The sequence below is a fragment of the Anarrhichthys ocellatus genome, unplaced genomic scaffold (genome assembly GCF_004355925.1).
Source record: "Anarrhichthys ocellatus isolate YVR2014 unplaced genomic scaffold, GSC_Weel_1.0 scaffold28, whole genome shotgun sequence".
Classification (NCBI taxonomy): Eukaryota; Metazoa; Chordata; class Actinopteri; order Perciformes; family Anarhichadidae; genus Anarrhichthys; species Anarrhichthys ocellatus.
Window position 1 is genome coordinate 2,300,404 of NW_022280058.1, and position 24,766 is coordinate 2,325,169.

Here is a 24,766-nt window from a genome sequence, read left to right on the forward strand (position 1 = left end):
CTGATAAAGAATTTAGCTCCTCAGCTCATATGTTCCCAGAGTCCAGCACATTTGGATTAACTGCAGACCAAGTGGAGCCATGTTCAATCACTTCATATTTCTTTACTTTTCTTAGATAGGCAAAATTCCTATATTCAGATCATTGCTACAAGCATACAAAATTAAAGAATCTCTATAGTGGGACGAATCTCCTCAGCTATTTCAATAATAAATAAATGAATTGAACCAATACTGGATGGAATTGATGAAGAGAACTAATACTGCATGTAAGATTTTATTTTAAAATGAGCTGCAATGATACATCGATAGAAAGGAAAAGTGTAAAATTATTTAAAAAGTAGTAAAATAAATATGAAAAAAATCATATTTCACTCAAGCATGACTCAATGAATCTTCAAAACCAGAGTTCCCATGAAAATGTCTTCAGAACTTTGACGCTACTTAAGACGATTTTGAAAGGAAAACATCAAAATTCACGAGGTTAAGATCAGAAATGTAATCATGGCATTCCCATCTGCTAGTATTTGAAATGCAGTATGAATTGCTTCACTTTGGATACTTGTTCAGAAAAAATGACAGAGTGGCCATGGGAAAATTTAATTCAGGAGAAAATGCTCATTATAAGTAAAATACAATTATATGATACATTTTAAAGAGACAGTTCAATTCCAATATTTTACGTAGCAGTCAGCACTCAGCTGTGTGTGGCAACATGTCCTTGATCTACTAACCTGTTTTCTTTGTTCTTTTATTTTCCCAAAGTTAGGAAAACTCTGAATTATTGTTGTTTACATTAGTAAATGTAATGTACACTAAGAAATCCTGTCTTTGAATATAACATTATACACATACATGCACTAATTATTCATTGTGAAAGAGAAGCAGTATCACAACACCATTAAATACTTAATCCAAGAAAAATTCAAAAGAGTTTCTTTATTGCTAACTTGTTTGCAAATGTATTAATATTTAAACTCATACAATTCTCTGGAAATTGTACATAAAGTGCTGTTTATTAACAGGGTGTCTATAGTCTACAGTTAGCACACACAAAAGCAATCATGAAGGGAACAGACTACTTCTGTTCGTGACAAAAAAAAGTAAAACAGCCAAAATCTGGAACTGGTTTTTGAAAATCTGCTATAATGCTGAACAGTGACAGGACAATGAAATCCAATTTATTGAATCCGTACTGAATTAATGTCAGTGAAGAATCCCCCATATTTTTTTTGTTTTGTCTGCACTAGTCTTGACTTTTAAAGAATTGAAAGACACAATATAACATAGAAATTAAGAATGGTCCTAGTTGAAGGAATACAATAAGTTCTGTTGGACAAGCAATTTTACTGGCAGTTTATTGGCAAAACATATTAAAGAAGAGGGAGGCAAAAATGGGTCTGTATTTAAAATCTTGTTTTTTATGATTCCAGGGAGATTAACTACAAAACAATATTGCCTTTCGTTGCTTATTAAACCAACCTTGAAAGGTTTCCATTTAGAAGCTGCAACCAACCACATTAATAAAGTGTTTCATTTTCTCCACAATTAAACATGTTTACAATAAAAAATTCAATAATTAATTGCCAACTCAAACAACTGCTCTTATTCAAAGTGCTGCATTAGAAGAATGTAATGCAAAACTGTGTTCAGGCTTTTCCAGATATACATTTTATTACAGAATTGAGTTATGGAATCAACTTCAATGTTATAGTAAGTAATTAAATGACTACATTATGTTAAAATGACAACTTTGCCTGATATTGCCCCTTTCAGACTAAACCCATGACACCCATGAGTCTAAAACAATAACGACGTTGTCAATAAAAACAATTGAACTTATATTGTGTCCCTTAAAGTTATTTAAAATACTAAAGGAATTACCTTCAGATGGCAAATGAAAGATTATTATAGATAAACTTGATCAAAGTTTGTGTCTATACCTGAATTTCTGCCTCTAATAGGCTTGCAGTGAGGGGTCCTGAGTCAAGCCTGATACCCCCCACCCCGGTGTCAGAGACAACTGGTGAGGCACTGGGGGTCCTAATGGTGAGAGAAGACAGTGATGGGGAGAAAGTGGGTGTCATGGCTGAAGGGGTAAGTCCTGTGTTCCTGGCTAAGGGGGAATACGCATATTTAGGGTAAGAGGGCTTCCTTCTCAGACTTGGCATGCGCCCCAGCTTTCGTGGAGGAACAGTCCGAATGCCAGGCTGAGCTACTCCTGTTATGAGAGGTGGTGGGTACATGAGACAGGTTGCCTCTGCTGCCAAGTCCTCGCGGCCGCCTTGAAGCTCCTCATCAGGGAGCATCCCGATATCGGTGAAAACCGAGGCCAGAGGATGGAAGCTTGGCTCCCAGTCCAAAACATAGTCCCAGTTGTAGCTGCCCTGCATCTCCTCCTCAAAACACATCAGTGAAGACAGAGAATCTGCAGAGGCGTGGGCTTCCGAGAGGGGAGCGTACCCACTTGTCCTCATGCTCTCCTCTAAATCCCTCACCCTGAGTATTGCAGGAAGTAGCCCCTCACCTCCTCCCTCCTCTTTGAAGTGATGGAGGCTTTCTGTGCTGGCCATCCCTGTGACTAAACGTTTCTTGACAGATAAAATGTGCTCTGGCCTTACATCAATAGAGTGGCAGGAGATATTGTCCCCAGGTAAAGCAGATTCTGGAAGCTCAGTGGCCTGGTTGCCTTGCACAGATTTGTCTCTTTTATGGCAGGGGTACTGATTAATCCACTTGATCTCCTGGTCCTCAGCTGTCTCCCCTTCTGCTGATCCACGGCCGCTCGAGTCTGACTGGTTGTATGGGATCGATACGTCACACTTGCTGGGCTGTTTCATCTCCTGCAAAGAGATTGCACTTTGGCTACAGGATCTACCAAACGAGCTTGTACCATGGTTCAAATTTGCGGCAATTGCAGCAGCCTTTTTGATTGCCGCTTCCTTGATCTTGTACCTGAGAACCAAGCTCACAAAAATGAGGAGGACAAGGAGGAACATGATTAGTGAGACACTCAAACTGAGCATGTGCGCATCAAGAGGCACCCCGGTGAGTGCTTCTGCTGAGCTGGAGATATTGACGAAAACTAGGCAGGCGGTGGTCCTGGAGGCCAATTTGGGACTACCTGCAGACACGACCAGCTCCACCATGTCCTCACTGGCATGGCTGCCTCTTCTGCGATATACAGGACCTGACACGGAAATGGCACCAATTGTTTTGTTTATTGAGAAAAACGGCGATGACCTCACAAGGAAGTACTCCACCAGCCCGTCCACCCCTCCATCATGGTCCATCGCCATCACGTAACCGACTGTCTCTCCAGGCCTGGCGTTTTCTGGCAGTAGGAAATGGTACCGCTTTTGGGTGAAGACAGGACTGAACTCATCCACTCCCTTGATGGTCACCTGCACTCTTACTGTAGCTGCTTTGTCGCCTTTATCCCTGGCCTCCACTACAAAGCAGTACTCAGTCTCATGTTCGTAATCGAAGGTCTGTCTGGTGTGAATGTCGCCGGTTAAGGGGTCAATGGCAAAGGCCTCCTTCTTCTCAGGGCTGCCACTGCCATAGTCCATGAAGCAGGAGGACACAATAGAGTAGGAGAGCTGGCCGTAGATGCCTAAATCATTGTCAACAGCATGGACAGTACAGGTGTGGGTAAACGCTGGGAGGTTCTCCAGCACTGAACAGTTAACAGTAGGGAACATGAAGTATGGAGTGTTGTCATTTTCATCCAACACTGTGATGAAGACCACTGTAAAAGCCACTTTGCGTTGTTCAGATGATTCAACACCATCAGATGCTCGGATGGTGAGGGTGTACTTTGAGTCTTCCTCATAGTCAAGCGAGTGGTTGACCACCAGAAGGCCAGATTGACGGTTGAGCTTAAGGTGACCTTTGCTGTTCCCTGAGATAATGTCGTACCGCAACAGGCCGTTAGTTCCCAGGTCAGGGTCCTGAGCACTGACCTGGACAAGCCTGTTACCTACATGGCTGTTTTCACTCACCTGAGCGTGGTATCCTGTGCTGGAAAAGACGGGGGCATTGTCATTGCAGTCTGTCACAGTAACCATAATAACAGCAGAGCTGTTCAGTGGAGGCATTCCTCGATCTGACACACTCACTGTTAGTGCGTAGCTCTCCGTCGTCTCACGGTCTAAAGGGTTACACAGAACAAGCTTTCCTACATTTCTCATCTGATTCTCAACCTGAACCATTTTTACTTTGAGACAAAATCGCTTTTCCTCATTTCCTCTGATGATGCCGTAGTCCAAGTGGGTGTTTTCAGGGCTCCAGTCTTGGTCCTCTGCAGACAGCGTCAGCAGAGTGGTGTCCGTGGGCGTGTCCTCTGGGACGGTGAGCGTGTAGATGTCCTGGTGGAACAAAGGTGCATGGTCGTTGGTGTCCAGAATCACCACGTCTACGGCGGTGACAGTAGACTGCACAGGTTCGCCTTCGTCTCTGGCCTCGACCAGAAGATGGATCAGGTTGCTGTTTGTGATGGCCTTCAAGGGCTTATTGGTAAAAACAGACCCTACAACACAAATCATGTGTTAGTGAGCGAATAGATTTTTTCTAAAGCTGCAATAACCATTTTTTAACAGCACAAAAAGGATTCAATGACGTTGCAGTGTGAAAGTTGATGATATAGTGACAAACACCACAGACATTTAACACCTCAGTTCTATGGAGATTTTAGCTGGTTTTAGCCAATTGTTGTTGTTGACGGGAGGGGAGCATCTAGCACCCTAAATGCTCCACCATAGCCATCTAAAGTTAAATTTCTCTCAGGAGTTGGTAGAAAGTAAAATATAGCTAAAAAATGATTGACTAATGTATTTTTTTGTATTGTTAGGTAGTAATAGACATGACTCCAAATGAATGCTGTCTGCTGGATGTGCAAATAGGCAACTGTTTGCCAACACTTTTACCATAACAACTTTAACAGGAAAAAAAACATCAAATTTCAATGATAAAAAAATGACTAATACTACAATCTGTTTCACTTTTATCAAACCATTATATTGCAAATACATCAAGCCCTCATGCAAACATGTTTTTTTCTTTTTACAATGAAACTCCTTAGAAAGACCTGACATCTGGTCTCACCAATGTAAAGCTATAAAAGTCTTCTTGAGTGATTCAACAGATGGTTTAACAAATACACTGATTGTTTCTGGTTAGTTTCTTTTTCGAAAAAGTAACTATAAAACATGTCTATTTGTATGACAATATACTAACCGTTAAATCTAAATTGTCCTTGTTATTAGACACCGCAATGCAACATAATTTCCTGCGTGACTATTCTTTAATGACTTCCATATGCAGACTGTAATAGCAAATGTTCTATTTGGATGACAATAAAGTGTTTGTCCATTCAATTTATTGTTCCACTTCATTGCCACTTAAACTTTTCTACATGGTGACTTTATTAATTCTGAGGCTCTACTCTAAAGCAGCACCATTCATTGTCTGTGAAACAAATAGGTATGGAAAAACTGAGAGGCACCGCACCACAAAAGCACCATATTAAAGTTCTGGATTTAGAGAGCTTTAGTCAACATTGATGCAATATTCCCTTTCCATTTGAGCTCCTTACGGCAAAATATGGGCAAAAACATTTCTTTGATATTAAACTTTGGAGTTCAAACATGACAGAAGCACCATAAATCGCACTTGAGTGGAAAGGACTGGCCAGAACTGAGGAGGGGTGGTTCCATTTCAGCTCTGTGCGATTTATCTTCTTTCTTTGGTTTAGACATTTTTAAAAGGAAGATAATAGGATAGGCATGGCTCCTCTGAAGCACTTTATCTCAAATGCTTTCTAATTGCCTTCTCTGCTGCTTCTCTCTCCATCTGTCCAAGGAACTCACTCGCACATCCAAGACTATAGAAATATAAACACTGGAGAAATTCTGCTGGCAGAATGACAACTCTCAGTAACCCTTGATACTGTATGCTGCTCAGAATAAGACAGTCTTTCTCTGTGCCCTTTTCTTTGGCATGTGCCCCTTTAACTATGCCAGAAAAACTGATTTTAATGGTGAGAATAAGAGGGATGAATATGAAAATCAGACCAGCAGACAGTCATAAGTCATACAACTTGTAAAGCTTGGGGTAATGCGTTTTACAGAAGTGCAATATATCTTGGATCATTGTTTTATCCCTCTGCCGACTTCTTAACCTCCAACTTTTCTATATATACTCTACATACATACAGTGAGGTTCTACTGTCAACGAGACATTTATATCAGAGCTATTGCAGGATGTCTTTTCCATCAGTGGAGCTGTTCTTACCATTGTCTGGCTCTATGTAAAAGCCTTGTAAAGGAGATGAAAGCAGTCTGTAGGTGATCTTCCCATTGAGTCCAGAGTCGCTGTCGGTAGCAGACACTGTCAAAACTAACGTATCCGCTAAAACCAACTCCGACAACTCCACCTTCAAGAGAGAATAAATAATGATTCACATCTGCAGCAAGATCATAATGTATGTTCTATATATCCAGTCAGATACCACTTTCTCATACGGTTAATAAAAATGTATTATTGCTTTATAACTCTGCATTTGAAGAACAACTTTTGGGTTGCCAAGTTTGAAAAATCTCTTCAGCAGAATTTGTCTATAGTTAACTCTTTATTTTATGACCCCTCAAATGTACAGTACTTAAACTGAGTAAAAATACTGCACTGAAAATCTCGAAAAAACTTCATAATTAACAATTAAAAACTTCAACTATCAAAAGTGGTGGAACCCTTTGTCAACGATTTACTAAGTGAGACCCTTGTGACCTTTTATTAAAAGGGGAACTGCGATCAATTTCCATTATGTGAAATGTAGCGTCCAGTGTTTCTGTAGATTGACCCATGCAAGGGACTAAAAGTCAGGATATATCAACCTGCTCTGCTTCAATTTGGTTTATTCTTTTCTAAATCTGCCTTATGTGCATTCTCCAACATTACGGAAATGACTGACCAAGTCACTGAAGCACGTCTTTAAAGACTTAGTTTCTAATAAGCCATCAAGTCTGCAGTTCATGTTAGTAAGTCATCAATAAAGGATTATGGTAAAAAGACAAAAATACTGAGAGAGTACATCAGGCAATTTTACAACCTTTCAACCCAAAAGTTCTTCTTAAATCACTTTAATAAAGCATTAACAAACAACTTAATTGACAATGTATAAATCCTGAATAAGACATGCCTGTTGGCCTTGAACCTTTTGACTGATAAACATCTCGTCTGTACCTGGTAGAAGACCTCGGTGAAGACTGGGGCGTTGTCATTGACGTCAAGCACTTCAACTTTGACCTCTCCGGTGGTCTGGTGGAGGGAATCAGACGCCCAGACTGTCATCGTGTACTCTGTCTGCTCCTCATAGTCCAGGGCTCGAGTCAGGGTGACCACGCCAGTATATCGGTCAATAGCAAAGGGGAAGTTGGTGCTACTGTTGCCTAAAAAGCTGTAGGTGATGGTTGAGCTCAGGTCCACATCATTGGCAATCACCTGGGTGACCATGTAACCTGCCGGAAGATCTGAAGTAAAACAGAAAACCTCGAAATAAGTCTATAAAATAGATAAAGAACATAGACAGTGTTTATATGTGAATGAGTGTTAATCATGGCAAGCAGTCAGAGAACAGATGGGGGCTGGTCTTACTCTCTGCTATAACCACGGGCTCCATGGGGGGGATGGCAGGGCTGTTGTCATTGACGTCCACCACTTGGACCCTGATGATGGCGGTGCTGGTGAGAGGAGGGTTCCCCCTGTCTGCTGCCTGCAGAACCAGCCTGTAATGTAAAGGCAGAAAACAAATGATGCCACTTTGCATAATATGGATGGAGTATCATTGTGTTATGCTGGGCTGGAAATGTATGAATTATAGAGTCCCAATAATAGAATTACTGAATTGACTGTTGCACTGAATTACTTTGAACTACATTATTTTAAAAAACAAAGAAATCTGTCAGAAAGCTTTCTAATAAAGAAGATATAGCCAGTGCACTGTCATAATAAAATTGCTCATTGGCCCATTTCATCAAATTTGCAACACAAGATCATTTCCTCTCACTAATTTACAGGAGAAAAAGTTTCACTTATTAAACTAGTCAACCATGGATGAACCTGAAAGAGCCCCGAAGAACTTATTTTTCTGCAATTTGAGAGCAACAATGATTCGTCAAACATAATAACGCTGCAGCCATTTGTGATCTGCCCGCAGTGCCATAATGGCCCTCTCACTGTGACCACACACATTGACTTTACATTTAATGACTTCCCATTTAAACTTATTTTGTTAGCACTCTACAGCTTCCACAGCTGAGCCAATGGCAAAGACTCAGGGGATGTGTTTGTTGAATGCAAACAATATAACTGTTGTTAAATGGCTTGATGATAACATTTAAATATCCGATAGTATACCGATTACTTGGAACACGGACAACAATTTCCCAGAGGCTAGCTACGACAGGCGTAAGTAGAAACTTACAGATCTACTTTGGTCTCAACCATCATACATTCTAGAAATGTTTCCATTGTACTTTTTAATACGTGACGTCGGCGTACTTGTACGAGGAGGCGATCTCGCGGTCGAGCAAGGCTTTGGTAGCAAGAATCCCACGAACAGAGTCTAAGGCGAATGCTTCGTTGGGGTTACCGGACACGATGGAGTACTCAATCTGCCCGTTTATCCCGCTGTCAGCATCGGACGCAAACACCTGCAGAAAATACATGAAGTGATCAATATTAATAAAATCTTATCAGCAATAAACACAACTGATTATATGACATACCGGCACGGTATTTCCAATGTCAAAGAGGGCATAAATATTTATAGTGTCTACCTGCATGATGTAGGTGTTGTGCACTTGCCCCTCCCAGACAGCTGTTCTGTAGTTGCTGTGTTCAAACACTGGCGCGTTGTCATTAATATCCAGCAGGCTGATGGAGACCCTGCAGTGAGCCGTCTGCAGTCCGTTGTCAGCCAGCACCACCAGTTGGATCTGAGGGCTCACCTCATAGTCCAGAGAGTTGTCTTTCTGCACACGGATCTCACCTAGATGAGAGGAAAACATATATGGCACTGTAAATCAAAAACTGGGCAAACACAGCATGAAAGATTAGTATCGCTCAACGTATTTCAAGTTTTTTTTTTTTTTTTTAAATCGGATCAGGGAAAAATGAAGTCACAGTAATGGAAAGAAAAACATAACTTTTTCGTCTTTAAAAAAAGGTGTTGACAGAAGCACTTTTAAGACTTTTTGGCAACCCTAAAAAAGTATTTGTCCTGTCTCTATAATAATGTGTATTTAAGTGTAACTGTGTCTACCTCATTACTTTATGGGAACATAAATCCAAAAACAGAGTTTGGGGTAAGAATATGATAAAATCAGGCAGGCAACAATCATAATTCTTGAGGAAATTCTTGTATATAAACAACCAGATGAAGCAGATAAGCTGAAAGGACATTTTGAAAAGAAACACGGAAAATAACAACAGCTCAAAATGAGTGGACTAGAAAATCTTTTTTTGCATAAATAATTGCGAGGACTGGAAATGAAAAGTTATTTTCTGGATGCTTTTGTGGAAAATAAAATGGATGAGTGAATGAGAATTTGTGCTATTAGCATAACTCAATTAATGAAAGCATGCATGACTTTCTTGCAGATACATAACAAGAGTCCCATCAGTGAACTCAAGAACAAAGAAACAAAAGCAATGTTTTTGTTTTGTTTCTTACCCGTGTGACGGTTGATGGAGAAAATATGATTCTCATTGCCACTAAATATGGTGTAGGTGATCCTTTGTCTGCTGTTGGTTTGGTCACTGGCCTCCACTTTTGCAATCCAAGTGCCTTGACAAATAGAGTAAAATGGTCGATGAGGGTTTTTAATGCCGTCAATGAACACAGAAGGAATAGAGGTGGCAAAACCTACCAGCTCTGCTGTTCTCCTTGATGGTAGCGTTGTACACTTTGTTTGTGAACTGTAGTCCTTCGTGTTCTCCCTTCAGATGAATGAAAACCAGGCAGGTGGAGGTTAAAGCAGGTTGTCCTTTGTCTGAAACCACAACCTGCAGCTTCCTCCCAGAGAAACCTGCTCTCACTCGTCTTCTCAGTGAAATCTCCCCCGACTCGCCGTTGATGTCAAACAGGTTTTCCTCATCAGACAACATGAACTGTACAGTCCCATTGTCACCCTGGTCACCGTCTGTTGCTGTCACCGTTGTAACTATCTGGTTGGGTAGAGTCCTCATGGAAACCCACGCGTTGATTGGATTCTGCTCACAGACTGGCACATTGTCGTTCACGTCCTCCACCTGTATGGTCAGCGATGCCACAGAGCTCAGTGGCCCTTGGGTGCAGCCGTCGGCAGCCACAGCTCTGAGGGTGTATTGCGCCCGACTCTCTCTGTCCAGAGACCTCGTGGTGCGGATCACTCCGGTGAAAGCGTCCACCGAGAAGGCCCCCTGGCTGCTGTCCTCTGTCAAAGAGTAGGTCAGGTCCCCATTGGACCCCTCATCGGGATCAAAGGCGCTAACACGCAGGACCTCTGCTCCTGCAGGTAGGCCCTCGCTGATAGAGGCGTGGTAGCTCTTACGGGTGAAGGAGGGAACATTATCGTTCTGGTCCAGCAGCACCAGCTGGAGTTGGGTGGAGGACCTGAGCAGGGTGGGGCCATAGTCATGGGCCTGTATGGTAAGTGTGTAATTCTGCCTTTCCTCACGGTCGAGGACTTGTGTGGTGCTGATGGCACCTGTGTGGCTGTTGATGGTGAAGCGACCTCTGTAGTCCTCGCCTAAAGACAGAAATTAATTACGGTAACATTTAACTCACCAAAGTAATGACTGAGATCTTAACAATATTGTGTCGTTTGACACAAGTGGTTCGACAATCACACAGGTTGTAAAACAGAGTTTAGCAAAATAATCGAAACCACCTGAAATGTCGCTAATAATGCATCACTGCACAGACAAACTTTGCACGCACAACTATTGAAAGTATGATTACTCAAAGTTGAACCAGTAAGTTCTTCTGTTAACTGCAATAGATGTTTACAACGGACAGTTTGGGTAGTCGTTTTATGATTTGCCGCCATTTTCTCTTCCAAATGAGTTTGGCTTACCTCAGCGTTTGTTTAAAAAAACCTGTATGATCGCTTAGTTTCATTTCCCTTTTGGACTTCTTTTTCACAATGTCGATGAGTTCCCAGATCTCAGCAATTAACTTGGTGGGAACAATTTTATTACCGATAGAAATGATAGCCAAAACTACCAAATCATGATCCAAATAGCTTGATATACAGAGCACTCTCTGGCGCACCTTACCTAAAATGGAGTAGTGTATAGTTCCATTTTCTCCGTGGTCTGGATCAGAGGCCTGAGCAGTGTGAACCACCCCAGGAGGAAGGTTTTCTGGCAGGCTGATCTGGAAGGAGGACTGCATAAACTCCGGAGGGTTGTCATTGTCATCCAGCACAGAGCAGAGCACTGTGACCGTACCCGACAGAGGCCGCGTGCTGCTGTCACGAGCCTGGACTGGAGACATGAATCAAAAGGAATTCACACCTTACGCTCACTGCAGAAATCTCTGTAGAATTTGATCTAATTTTGACAGTCATGGGAAATCAGTAACTGAACCAGGGACATTGCAAAGACGCCTCTGATCTATGGTTCTTATTGACTTCCTGGACTTAAATACAAGTGAATAAGCAAAAATGTCAAAGAGTCTACAGTCATGCCAGCAGCTCTGTGAGGCTGTTCATGCTAACAATGCTCCTTTTAAAATGCAGACGCTTAAAGGGTATGATGTTTATCATAAAAAAACAACTGACACTGGTGGAAATGACAACGGTGTATGACCAAATACCTGCAAAGCATAAGTATTGGAGACCTGATGATGGTGCTAGAAGTAAATTCAGGGGGTCAACAACATCTTTAGGATCTATCCTCTGGGGAACATGAAGTTTAATGAAAAACCCTCCAAAACTTAAAGAGATATATTTGAGTCTGGACTGACATTGCCATCCATAGAGCCATGACGCTAGCACGAATAAATATTAAATGAAAGTATCGGTAAACAGCTCGAAGAGGCCACAGACTGTTATTATAATAGGTCACTAAACGGTTATTTAATGTATATATTGCTGTATGGAAACATACCGTTTTCCTCAGCAGTTTCAGTCTTGAAACACCACAATGACTGAACTGATTTTTAATAGCAGTACAGACTCTAAGAATAAAAAAACAATTCCGTCAATATTACATAAACTGCTACAGCTTTTTATACTGGCTGAAAATAATTTCCATTTCTTTCCAAATTAATTTGCCGGCAGAGAAAATTGTCCCCACATATTTCAATATTTCCCAATAAGCCTTGCGTCATTCTGGCACAACTTCAAGACCTTCATGCTTTTCTGTTATTATATTTAATTGTTCATCATACTGCTGACTGTACAAATATTATGATAAAACATCTGAAAGCAGTTCATCATTAAACACGGCTGAATAGCTTGAATGTAATAGCTGAGTGTGCCCACGAGAGAGTGAAAGCAAACACTTCAAAAGGCAGAGGGAGCAGTCAGTGGAGGTTAGATATATTATACCTCAGCTCTCTAAAGGTCTACTGTTTCCTTAACATAAATCAATCTGCTGAATTATGTTGCTGTCATACAAAAGACCGAAGTCTTTATGACTTTGGCTGTGAAGCATGTCAAGAGAGAAGGCAGAGAATGGGAAACAGAGAACGAGGGAAATGTCTGTTTGATATAGGAGTTACTGTTATATGGCAGCTTTATATTTTTTGGGGGGATTATTTTTATAACCCTTAGAATCACACGGCTTTCAAACAGTTGGTTGTCGTTGAGCTTCACGCTGGAGAAGATTTTCATTAAAAGGACATTTTTCCTTCAGGAAATCCTGATCACAGCCATTGAAGCTACAGGTCTATAACTGGTCAACACAAACTTACATCAACTTAATCTCTAAACCCATGTCCATCTGGAGATTATGAAGAGTTTTATTCTTTACCTATTGTCAGTCACTACTTTTCCCAACTTGTAAAAACTCAGGACGCATTGCATCGTTATCCATGTAGCTCCAAAATGGCGGTTTCAACAAACTCATTAAATTGGCCGTTGTTGTGTGATGTATTGCCACTGCTCGTTTTCCATGAAGCGTAATGAGCTTAAAATTGTATTCATGAAACTTCCTATGACGCTAGCAGAGGCGTGCTTTATTTCAGCTGTTATCCTGCTATCTCAATGTCTTTTTTGACTTTCTCTTCAACAGGGTTTCTGATTTTATGAAATTACAAGTGAAGTGACAAACATGATCGCTTCAAACTGCTTGCCAAGGACAAGAGTGTTTCAGAGCTCTATTTCCATCCACACTTGTGTGTCTCTCAGGTGTAACAGGTTTGTGTTTTACCTCTGAGAGTGAAGTGATGCTGCTGCTCTCGGTCCAGGTAGGAGGTGGTGGTGATCAGACCGGTGTAAGGGTTGATGCTGAAGAGCTCGTAGCCGGCGCCGGGCAACAGACTGTACCACACCACGGCATTCTCCTCTGGGGGAGGAACACGGTAGGTTAATGTTTGTTTTAACACGCCCTGTGAGCTCTGTCACAGACCTCAAAACAAAACCTTACTTCATAAAATGTGTGGAAAACTACTAAAATCATGTTTTCTTTCAATCTCAGCATTCACATCAGCCCCGAGGTTGAGTTTAGCACCTCATCAGGCGTGTTCATGTTTATGGCTGCTTCATTTTCAAACAGATGCCATATTGAAAAACAGAACCACGAGGTTTAGTAAATCACAGAATCACCTTTAAAAAAAACAGACAGAGGAGCGAAACCGTAATCCGAGAGCCCTTTGCTGCAGTAGTCCGGCCCCGCTGCTTGTACACGGCTCTTCTTCTGGCAGCAACACATTGTCAAGTTACATGCAAACTGTGGTGGTCATTGCAGCTGCTACAGAGCAATATGTGCGTTTTACATCATTTCAGTATCAGAGGAGCTGTATAGAAATTGTACAACTGCCCTCCGTTTACCTGTACTGGACAATGAATGGATGCAGTGTTCAGGGATAAAAGACAATGTGAGAAGCTGGTGAGGAACAAGCAGGAGACAAAAAAAAGCCGGTGACAAAATTGTTTTTTTTTTTAAATACCTGCATCACGCAGTCATTGAGGCTTACTTCTCCTCACTGAGATCAGTTTTCAGTGGAACCACTTTTTCACAAAGAAATACTGCTCTATGAAAACTGTTGCTCGCTCTGTGTTTTTTCCTGGATCTAAGTGAGAAAATGTGTTTTTTTTTGTAATTTGAGTAAACCAACATTACTGCCAGTGGTTCTATAACTGGATTGACTCCCATTTCATTAGAAACTGGGTTTTTTCAATGTCTGAAAATTGTGTTGTGTGACCCTTTATGAATGCCAAGAAGCTCTTTTGTTTACAGAACTGTGAAACCTTTGAATGATATTAGATATGTGATCATTTCTTAAGATATGGGTTGTATTTTTAATAACATTTTTGACCCTGAGGACAACACAGCTATTCTATAAAAATCCCTCAGAACATCTGAACAAAGTGAAATCCTGAGTACCACAAAGTTTAGCTGTCACACTCGTTGATATTGCGCTTCTCCTCTGACTGACTCCAACACATGGAAACTAGATACAGGGACTGACACGGGCACAAAACAATGGTCATCTTTGGGGAGCGTTGGTGGGGGGAAAAAAGCAGCAGAAATGATAATCAAATAAGACTGGTGGGAGAGCGGGCTGAGCTGCCAGACGAGGCGATTTGAGGAGACAGATGAAAACACGGCGCCTATTGGCACAGATGGCTTGGATTATGGAAATCATCATGAGAGAGGACCTTTTCAAATCTCCCAGAGGAGCCGTGTGCTTGCTGTTCTTGGACAATTCTCACCCCCAGTTCACATCAAAACCCCTCTTGTTACAGATCCTCCTGCCACATGCCCTCCACCTCCAGTATTTAAAAGGACTCGCACTGTCAACATGACGGGATGAGGTGGGACTCAGGAGGCCCCCCGAGCACAACGTGTTTAAATAAACAGGGCTGATGTGTAGATTTGTGAATGTGATTATGAGGTTAGATGAATGAGATTTGCTGGGATGCACAGTGAACATATAGCACATGAAAAAGAAACAAACGTAACACCGCATGAAGAAAAAGGGGGCAGGAGTTGGTTTCAATGAAAGCGTTAATGGAGTGAAACAAAACAGACGACAACCTTGAGTCACTGCAGCGCTGATGTTTAACCAAAACATGGCAGAGTGAGCTGCTGCTCCACTGTATTTGTCATGTGGTACTTTGCTTTAAATACAATAAAACTATTTCTGAGAAATTTCCTCTTTTTGCCATCAAGTATTTTAAATATTACAACAGGTTTACAGAAAAGGAAAAAAAAAACTATTCATGTCTTCATTATTTATGATAAAATACGCCATTATTTTTGAGCTTGGCTACTTTTTCATGTGTTTAATCTTATTTTCATTTGGCACTATTTGGTTTTATGCATATTGAGTCTGTGGTTTTAGGCCGTTAGGCCTCAAGGAGACAAGCTAGTGCTGCCATCTAGGCTCTTTGGAGGCATACTGCGATCTCCACTTCACAGAAGGATTTCAGGCTGAATTTGAATGCTACTGGATGAAAACCACAGCCCATCCAACAGTTTTCTAATAGAACATAACTGAGATTTTTGTAGTTGCTCATGTGACTATATAGATACATCTCTATCTATAGCCCATCAATAGGAGCTGAGGTATCGTTGGGGCGTCCCGATTCATTCAGATCATTTATTTATTTTCTCAGACTTGGAAAAAACAAACATGCTCCCTGAGAATTTATGTCTGGCCAAACTTAAACAGTGTGTATATTTGTAAAACCTCTACATTAGAAAAACTAGAGATGCGAGTGTCCTTTTTATTAAAGTGAATAAAAACCTTACTTTTCTTAAAAGGCTTGCCCAGCAATCCAGAAAATAATCAACAAGGAGAAAACATTCTGTAACTTGTACTAAGCTTACTTATGTATGTATAAAAATACTTGTGTATTTTCCTTACTTAGCTTAACTCAATGACTATTTGTTCCCCTACAGCTTTTATTCACATCACATTTCCCAGTCAAAATGTCAGATTTTTGTCTGGAGATTTTATCTCACACTAAAAATATATTTGGAATATTTGATAAAAATAGGAAGGAGTCAATTAATTAATTAGTCAATTGACAGAAAACAACACCTGTTTTGTTAATTGTTTAATTGTTCGGGTAATTTTTTTATGCAAAAAGGTTTCAGCTTCTCAATTGTGAGGATTTGGTGCGATCATTCATCTAATGTGATAATAATCCTAATATCTTTAGTCTTTAAATGTTGCACATCTGGACCATCATCTTGGGTCTTTGGAAATTGTAATGGGCATTTTTCAATTTCTTTTTGACATTTAATGTGCCAAACAATTATAAAATGAATTGAGATGATAATCTGTCTGACTACTTATTATTATGAACACATTTAGTGCGACTAGTGATTATATTGTAGTGTGTTAAACAATTAACTGAATTCTTTTCTCCCATTTTTTACTTTTATATGATAGCATTAACTCACAAACACAAAATTAACACCCACAATTCTGATAATTATTACCTGAATCATTGTCAGTGGCAGAGACCCGGATCACTGGTTCTCCGGGGTCTCTGTTCTCCGCCACGCTGGCGTTGTAGATGCTCTGACTGAAGACAGGTGTCTGGTCATTCACATCCCCCACCTCCACCGTCAGAGTCTGCGTGGAGGAGAGCGAGGGCAGGCCGTGGTCGACTGCACGGACGGTCAGACGGTGGAAACGCTGTGTCTCGTGGTCCAGAGGGGTCGACAGAAACAAGAGGCCTGTAGACGATGGAGGAAGATGAATATTGAATATGATGATGACGTCTTTTAATCTTGCTTTAAAGAGTAACATACAGCAAAACAAAACAGCATACCGGTTTGTCAGTATGTTTTTTTAAGTAACTTTAGGGTTAGTAATGGAAACACTGCTTCAAAATTCCCTGCACTGCAATTTCTTTTGTCTTATCCTTCAACATATAGAGTAACACAAATATAACCGTAGCTAATATCTGCCGATACATTGGCCCAGTCTATCTATAAATAAGAATCTCACCCGTTTTCTCCTCCAGTGTGAAGAATCCTTTCTTGTTTCCAGCCATGATGACGTAGGAGACAACCCCGTTTTCACCGAGATCTCCATCTATGGCCACAAAATGATGCAGCAGACTCCCCACTTCTGCATCCTCCATCACCTGGACTGTGTCCGCTGATATGAACACCGGCCTGTTGTCGTTCACATCCAGCAGGAACACCTGAGCCGTGACCGACGTCCGTTTCCGCTCATCCTTCCTCTTCGCCTGGTCTGTGGCTGTTACAGTGAAGGCAAAGCTGGGGTTGGTCTCGCGGTCTAAAGGCGCCGTTACAGTCAGGCTCCCTGTGTGAGAGTTTATCTGAAAGGGGAAGCGGGAGGAAGACCTGCTGAATTCAGGGTCCAAGGCCAGGGAGTAGCGGAGGGCACTGTTAGGAAAAGTCCCATCAGCATCCCTGGCGTGAAAAGCGAACGCCAGCGATCCGACTGCGGCATCCTCCCGCAGGCCGAACATCACCAGTTTGTCGGGAAACCAGGGTGTGTGGTCGTTGACATCCTCCACTATCACGCTGACCAGCACAGACATGTTCGCTCCGGGAGAGAGTCCAACATCTTCAGCTCGCACCATGAGGTGGTACTGCATGGCCGACTCGTAGTCCAGCGGCTGGTTGATATAAATGTCCCCAGAGGAGCCGTCGATGCCAAAGTGAATGCTCCCGTCACCCTCAGAGATGGCATAGTGGACTCTCCCTTTATATGAAACAGCCGCAGAGCCGATAACGGTCGCTGGCTCAGTGTCCTCTTTCACCGTAAAACGCCTCATAATTTGATGTTCAGAGTGGCCATACAGAGCCTCTAATCCATGAACCTGCGGATGAAATACTGTTTTAAAACTCATGCCAAAAATGCGACACAACAAGTCAAACCACTGGGAAGAATTAGGTAGTAAGAACAAACAAAATAGCTGTTCTCCCAGGTATGGTGATAACTTTGTGCTTTTGTTCATATAGTGGGTCATTATGGATACAATGGCTGTTTTGTTGAATCGTGTTGTCCCCTGAATGGAGGTGGAGCTGTTGTTTTTGTACAGTATGTATGCATACATTTAGGAACCTTCAGTATTCAGAGTGTGGACACCCTTTCTTCTTTGGGTATGAGAAGAAAGCTGAGAGTCTTGTGGATCCAATGAGCCCAATTGTATTCATGTGAGATGATGTTCGTCCCCATAGTGGCCATTTCACATCGTGAGACCGTTTTTTAAAAACCTGACATCACTGTATTAAATGACCTGATAATCACAGCCTCACAAACCTTTACAACCACAAATTAGAGACCTCGGGATTCAGGGGATGTATGGCTTCCCTAGCTATATTGACAATAAGCAGGTTTCTGAGAAGTTTCCAGAACAGAAGTGCTCGCCATCCAACTGCCGAAAAGCGCAATTCTTGCAGAAATCTTCAAATATCAAAAGTTTTAGATAACAAATGACAGCATGACTCTTTCCATGGTGTTCCTCAAGATCATGGTGTCTTAATGGGGTATTTTGGAGGGATTTCTGATCATTTTTAGCAATTCTAGAGTGGTCAAAAATGGTTACATTTAGCACCAAATCTGAGGAAGCCAAAAATTGCTGGTGAAAAATTGTGGTGTCTATTGTTGACCTGCTATCTCCCCCGAGCGATGTCTTTACCTGTACATGAAGGACTGCAGTGTCCTCCAGAGGTGGGACTCCGCTGTCCTTGGCCATTGTTTTCAGAGTGTAGAACGACTCGGAGTTCTCGGTGAACAGCTCCGTTGTTCGGATGTCTCCACTTTCACTGTCAATCTCAAAGTGTCCGAAACCCTCAACCTGTAAATCAGCTGAGAGAAACACAAAATAGTGATACCCAGGAACTCATCAATAGCATTGTAACAGTGCAAGTGCATAATGTATGTAACTCACCTGTGACCAAAGAGAAGGTGACTGTTCCATTTTCTCCTGCATCTAAATCTTTGGCAAACATGTTTGTCACCAAGGAGCCAGCTGGTACACCAGCCCATATCTGCAATAAGTGAATTAGATTGGATATGTAACAACCTGTCAACCACATTGTACACTTTAAAGATGCATATCTGCAAGTTTGCTGATGTATTTTTATTTATTTTTTTACATCCCTATGATCTCACCCGATGAGAATATTATTGTTACTCTTGAAGTACAATATCCAGGTAGGATTCTAACACGTTTACCTGAACGTTAAGCTCCTTGCTGGCAGGCAGGTGTGTAAACTGGGGGGTGTTGTCATTGATGTCGGTGACCAGGATGTGAATGGTAGCGGTGGCATTGAGGCGAGGGTGGCCCTGGTCCGTAACCATCACCTTCAGACTGTGCTGCCTGTGCTGCTCCCGATCCAAAGCCACCCAGTTGATAATTTCACCTGGAAGGGTACAGAGAAGGGACAAAAAGGTGAGGATGCACAGTAAAGCCTATTGCGACCTCAAGGTGGCGCTATCGATGTGACTTTTTGGTTACACTTTAAACATCATAAACATACTTATAATTAGTTATAATCTGCTTTTAGCATTGTATAATCAAAGTCATAAGCACTCATATATATCCATGATGCTGTATAACAGCAATCACAATACATTATAAAGCTTTTTATAATAACTTATAAAGGTCAAGTATCAATATATAGTGTCAAAGGATCATAGTGTATTATGATTGCCATTGTTGTATTACATTATCATCTTTTTAGAATGCATTGTAATGTGATTTTAAGCTACTCTAAGTTGCTTTAAGTAAAGTACAAAACATTTTGTGTTATTTTTGCATAGATTTAATAATTTACTTAAAGCTTTATTTTATGCTTTATAATGTGTGATGATTTTTGTATAAAGCATTGTGAATAACAATGTTTGTTTATAACCAAATCTTTTTTACCAGTTTTACTGTTGATGCGAAAGAACTTCCCATCTGTGAGCAGGATGTAGGACAGCTGGGCATTTTTCCCAGAATCCTTATCCATGGCCTTGACGGTTCCCACCAGGCCTTGAGGCGACGACCCCTCTGACACGGTGAAGTAGTAGACCTCGCTGCTGAACACCGGTGGGTTGTCATTGATGTCCAGCACCAGCACTATCACCGTGGCTGTTGCCGTCACGTTCGCCAGCGAGGCCTCCCCGGCTGTGGCCAACACTCGAAAACGAAACGAAGATTCTGTCTCAAAGTCCAGATTGTGTGAGAGAAACAACCATCCGGTTTTTGGGTGAATCCGAAACGGAGCCGGAGGAAATCCGGCTTCTGCCTCCAGGGAGTAGGTGAGGCCCGAGTTTGACATGTGAGCTCCCCGGCTATGGTGCGCCCTCGCCTGGATGACCCTCGAATCTTTCCTGTAGCCCTCACCTATCTCCACCTGGTAGACCAATGTCTCGAAGGCCAGGCTGTCTTCAGCAGCGGTGCGGTCCACATTGACCATGAGGGTCAGTGTGGAGCTCAGGTAAAGTTCCCCTTCATCTTTAGCCACGATTTCCAGGCTGTACCTCTGCTGATGACCCACCTGTAAACTCTGATTCAATGTGACCGTCCCGAGGTTGGGGTCAACAACAAACATCCCATTTTTGGTACTTTTCAGGTGATACTGCACCCTCCCATTGGCACCGCTGTCAAAGTCGTGTGCATGAGCGATGAACAACACTGTGCCCGGGTGTGTGTTTTGAGACACTGTGATGGTGTCGCTGAGTTTGGGGAATACGGGAGCGTTGTCGTTGATGTCGGCAATGGTGATGTTGACTTGTGTGGTGCTGTAAACTGGAGAGGTGTCAGTGTAGGACTGAAGGACCAGCAGGGCATACGGTTGCGACTCGTGGTCCAGAGGGTTTACGTTGCTGATCAGGCCGGACTTCGGGTGAACGGAGAACAAACCCTGAGGGTCTCCAGAGGAGATTCGGTAGGACACTGATTCTGAGTCTGGGAAGGCAACGAGTTTTTATTAATAGATGATCAACAAAAGAGTAAAGGGTCTGTTCTGCTAAATGTAGAACAATTTGTTTTGTCCAGACTTTTGAGATATTTCTACCTACTCCCCAAAACAATGGAGGTGAATGAAAATTTTCACTCCATTTTTTCTTGTTTACAGTGATACAAACAGTATCTACTACATATTACTCTTTATAGTACACAGTATTTTACAGTCAGTATACAAAAAATATATTTTTTTGTATTTTGCCAACAGGAAAATAAATAATGTATGAACCGTCTGAATTCTTTTGACTGCATTGGAGGGACTGACAATTTTTACATCATTATTCTCATTTTAACATTAAAATTATTATGGTGTTATTTTTACAGAAATCTGTAATCAAAGATGTTTTCTTCAGCCTGTAGAATAAGAATCAACACATCTCTGCAGCACAACAATATTAAATTAAAAATGGTATTTTGAAACACATTTCGTCTCCAGCGATTTGAAAATTGCAGTCGGCCACTTTGCAATTTCGATAAAATTAAAATAATATTTGCAGCCCTACACAAAACAAGCATTTTTTTATATATTCATATATTTTTTTTCAATTTTCCAGTGTGAACATACCACACACTTAAAACCTGCTTAGAATTAATGAGCCGGATTAAATTGTGGAAGAGCTAGTGTCTCCATTACGCTGGGTAATACACAGACCACACTGTAAACTGTTTTCATAGCAATTATTTCTGTGGTAAAGTAGTTCTGCTGAAAACAGCTCATAGTTGGGTTGCTGATTATTTCTTGTGGAAAGAGGTGCTTATAATTAACATTTAAAAATTGTATTTATTCTTGCTGTGAGCATCACAAACAACTTTCAGCTGCATTGCTTTGGGGAAAAGCCGGACAAAAAACTCCCGACACTATTTGCAAGAAGAGTCAATGACAAAATATGACCGTAAGAACACCAACATGAACACACAGTAAGCAACATTAAGGGATTACAGCACAGCTCAGAAGATCTCATTAATCCCCTCCAAGTGTTTGGTGCTCTTCAACAGTAACTAACAAAACACTGAAACACGCAGAGAGCTTAAGGGCACCCGACCCTGTCGAACAGGCCCAATTCTGTTGTTTCCGTTAATCTGTTAATTGATCAGACAACCTTAAATGGCTGTCAAGTGGAGTGGAGTGATTTAGCTGCTGAATGGACTACGTGGAGTTAGTGACACATAACTAATGGACAATAAAGGGATAATCCTGGAGTATCTAGTTTGTTAGATCAAATATTATGCAGAATGCAAGCATCTTTATCTCCTCTAGTCTAGCCTATTTGTATTTATAATATGTAAAACTCACTTTTACCTTCAAACACATCAAGTAAACGCTCGCTAAACAAATGCTATTATCATAAACACATTCATAATAACAATAAATCCTACACAGTCCATGTGTATATTTAAGTTTATGACTATCTTTGAACTCTAAGAATAATGATACAGAATATAGTGTACAATTGTCTTTGACCCTTTATCATCTGTGCATGTGGCTTAAGGAGGATTAAAGATTAAACCTCCTCTTTCCTGCTGGCCTCTTCATGTCTGGAAGGAGATTTAAACAATGACAATGATCGCTCAATTGTGTTTGTCACAATCATCTGTCAGGACAAATCCTGCTTTAATACTGCATTCCTGCAACGTCCTGTGTTCGACAAATGTGCCTTTTAAATCAGTTAGCTAACCTTATTTTATTATTTTTGTTTAAACTGGACTGGGTAAACTCAGAAAAAAAGAAGAAATAATTATGAAAGTAAATTTGTTTAACCTCTTCATATAAATGAATCGTTAATCTTTTTTTACCAAATGTGACCTGTATTTCTTTGGACTGTGAGAGGAAACTGGCGCACAGACACACAAGGAGAGGTGACAGTGATTACAACTGTCTCCATGTCATTTCAGGATATTTACAGGAAATGGAACTACAAAGAAAAAGTTAATACTATTTCAATTAATAATATCCAAGTGCTTCTTAACTGAGGGAGATGTTCATCCACCAACACTCCTTTTAAACTTGAATTATATTGTCCTAGAGGGTCTATAAAATGAGAGATGCATGCTGGTGTTCTACAAACAAGAAGAAGTAGTCCCGCTGATTTGGGCCTGCTTCTCAACACAGTCAGCAGGTGGAGCTGCAGTAGAGGCTGGGACACAGCTCGTGGAGGCAAATAAGGCCCTTAAAAACACCGCTTGAATGCTTTAATTTGCATCACACCTCAAAACACAGACACGATAAACATAACTTCAAATTCAGTGTTATTTCAGGACAAATAAACATGCACTCACCTGCTGGGATTATGGCCTCCACTGTCCCCACAGGAGTCCCTGGTGGTGCGTCCTCAGGCACCGTAAAGGTGTAGCGAGACCTCTTGAACACAGCTGGAGCCTGAGCGCTGCGTAAAACATTGATGGTGATCTCTGCGGGCCTGACAGAGGTCCAGCCCTCCCCGTCCTGTGCTGTTATTGAGAGCTTCACACTGGCGGCGCCCAGGTGGGTCAGAGTGGAGGTCAGCAGGAGCATTCCTACAGGGACAGAAAAAGGTTACATTTATTCGTCACGGAGCTTTATTTTCCTTTATTTAACCAGGTAGAAGTTTCATTAAAATTAGAGCTAAGATTAGTTGGTCTGCAAAATAGCGATTTCAATCATTTGATCATGTCAATAATTTTTCAAGCAAAAATGACTTTGATGATTTTCTTGGTTCAGCTCCTCAATTGTAATTTACAGATTTTTCCGATCGATTTCAAATATTTTTTCTTCTTTTTGGACAAAGAATTTTAATGCATCAACTGACTGTTAGTTGCATCCGTCACTGAAAATAAAACGTCCTTTATATAAAATAGGTAGCACATAAACAGGGTAAAGAAAAAGCTCAGATAGCCTAGTTAAGATACATCTACATGTATTTGAATGTCAAAAAACAACCACGTAAATTTAAAACAATGACCAAGAGAGCTATTTTACTAATACTTTAAAATAGACTTTGCAACATGCTGCACTGGAAATAACATTACTCAACACTTTGTTTACCGCGTTAACAGACGGACTACTGCATGATGACAGATGGGTCGGGAACGTGACTCATTTTTGACACCTTAATCCACCTTTCAATCCCGTCACTACTTCAGAGAACCAACACTTCTGCTCAGACAGTATTCAGTTTGGAAAATCATTCAGGTGCAGGTAGAACTACTTAACAATACACTCTTTTGCAAATGGTTGTCTTTTTCTACTTGTTTAAAATGCTCAGTATTACAGTGTGGCTGTGCACAAATCTTCCGTTACTCTCGGCCACATGGGGATATAAAGCTTTGGGCCTTCTGCGTCACCCCCTGCTGTGCAGTGACACTGGTGATCACGGGGACTTACACAATGTAAGTAGCTGTTTATCCCTGAATGCTGGGACTGCCAGTCACACAAGTTGCTTAAGGACTAGTGAGTGGATCTTTGTGACAAGTCAAATTAAAATTAAAAACTCAATTAAAGTGTAACTATCCACCTGAAAACCAGAATGTCGGAGTGCCTTTGTACCCGAGTGGTTAATAATGCTCACGCCATATAACTGCACCGTCCTGGGTTCAATTCAGGTCTTGAGACCTTTTTTGCATGTCATACCCCC

General features: G+C 41.3%; 1 protein-coding gene across 1 annotated transcript in view; it reads right to left on the reverse strand.

Annotated features, from left to right (window-relative positions):
* Positions 1-581: 581 nt before the first annotated feature.
* Positions 582-24,766, reverse strand: part of dchs2 (dachsous cadherin-related 2) — a 29,919-nt gene continuing 5,734 nt past the window's right edge. The window contains exons 4-20 of the mRNA XM_031863159.1: positions 23,433-23,669; positions 20,073-21,098; positions 19,379-19,566; positions 19,092-19,191; positions 18,840-19,009; positions 17,174-18,017; positions 16,660-16,899; positions 13,417-13,551; positions 11,317-11,526; positions 9,927-10,787; positions 9,731-9,844; positions 8,835-9,046; positions 8,557-8,708; positions 7,651-7,781; positions 7,240-7,526; positions 6,292-6,433; positions 582-4,528 (exon numbers count right to left, since the gene is read on the reverse strand). Coding sequence (XP_031719019.1) covers positions 1,935-4,528; positions 6,292-6,433; positions 7,240-7,526; positions 7,651-7,781; positions 8,557-8,708; positions 8,835-9,046; positions 9,731-9,844; positions 9,927-10,787; positions 11,317-11,526; positions 13,417-13,551; positions 16,660-16,899; positions 17,174-18,017; positions 18,840-19,009; positions 19,092-19,191; positions 19,379-19,566; positions 20,073-21,098; positions 23,433-23,669 — 7,643 coding nt within the window. The 3' untranslated portion in view covers positions 582-1,934. The remainder of the gene's footprint in view (positions 4,529-6,291; positions 6,434-7,239; positions 7,527-7,650; positions 7,782-8,556; positions 8,709-8,834; positions 9,047-9,730; positions 9,845-9,926; positions 10,788-11,316; positions 11,527-13,416; positions 13,552-16,659; positions 16,900-17,173; positions 18,018-18,839; positions 19,010-19,091; positions 19,192-19,378; positions 19,567-20,072; positions 21,099-23,432; positions 23,670-24,766) is intronic.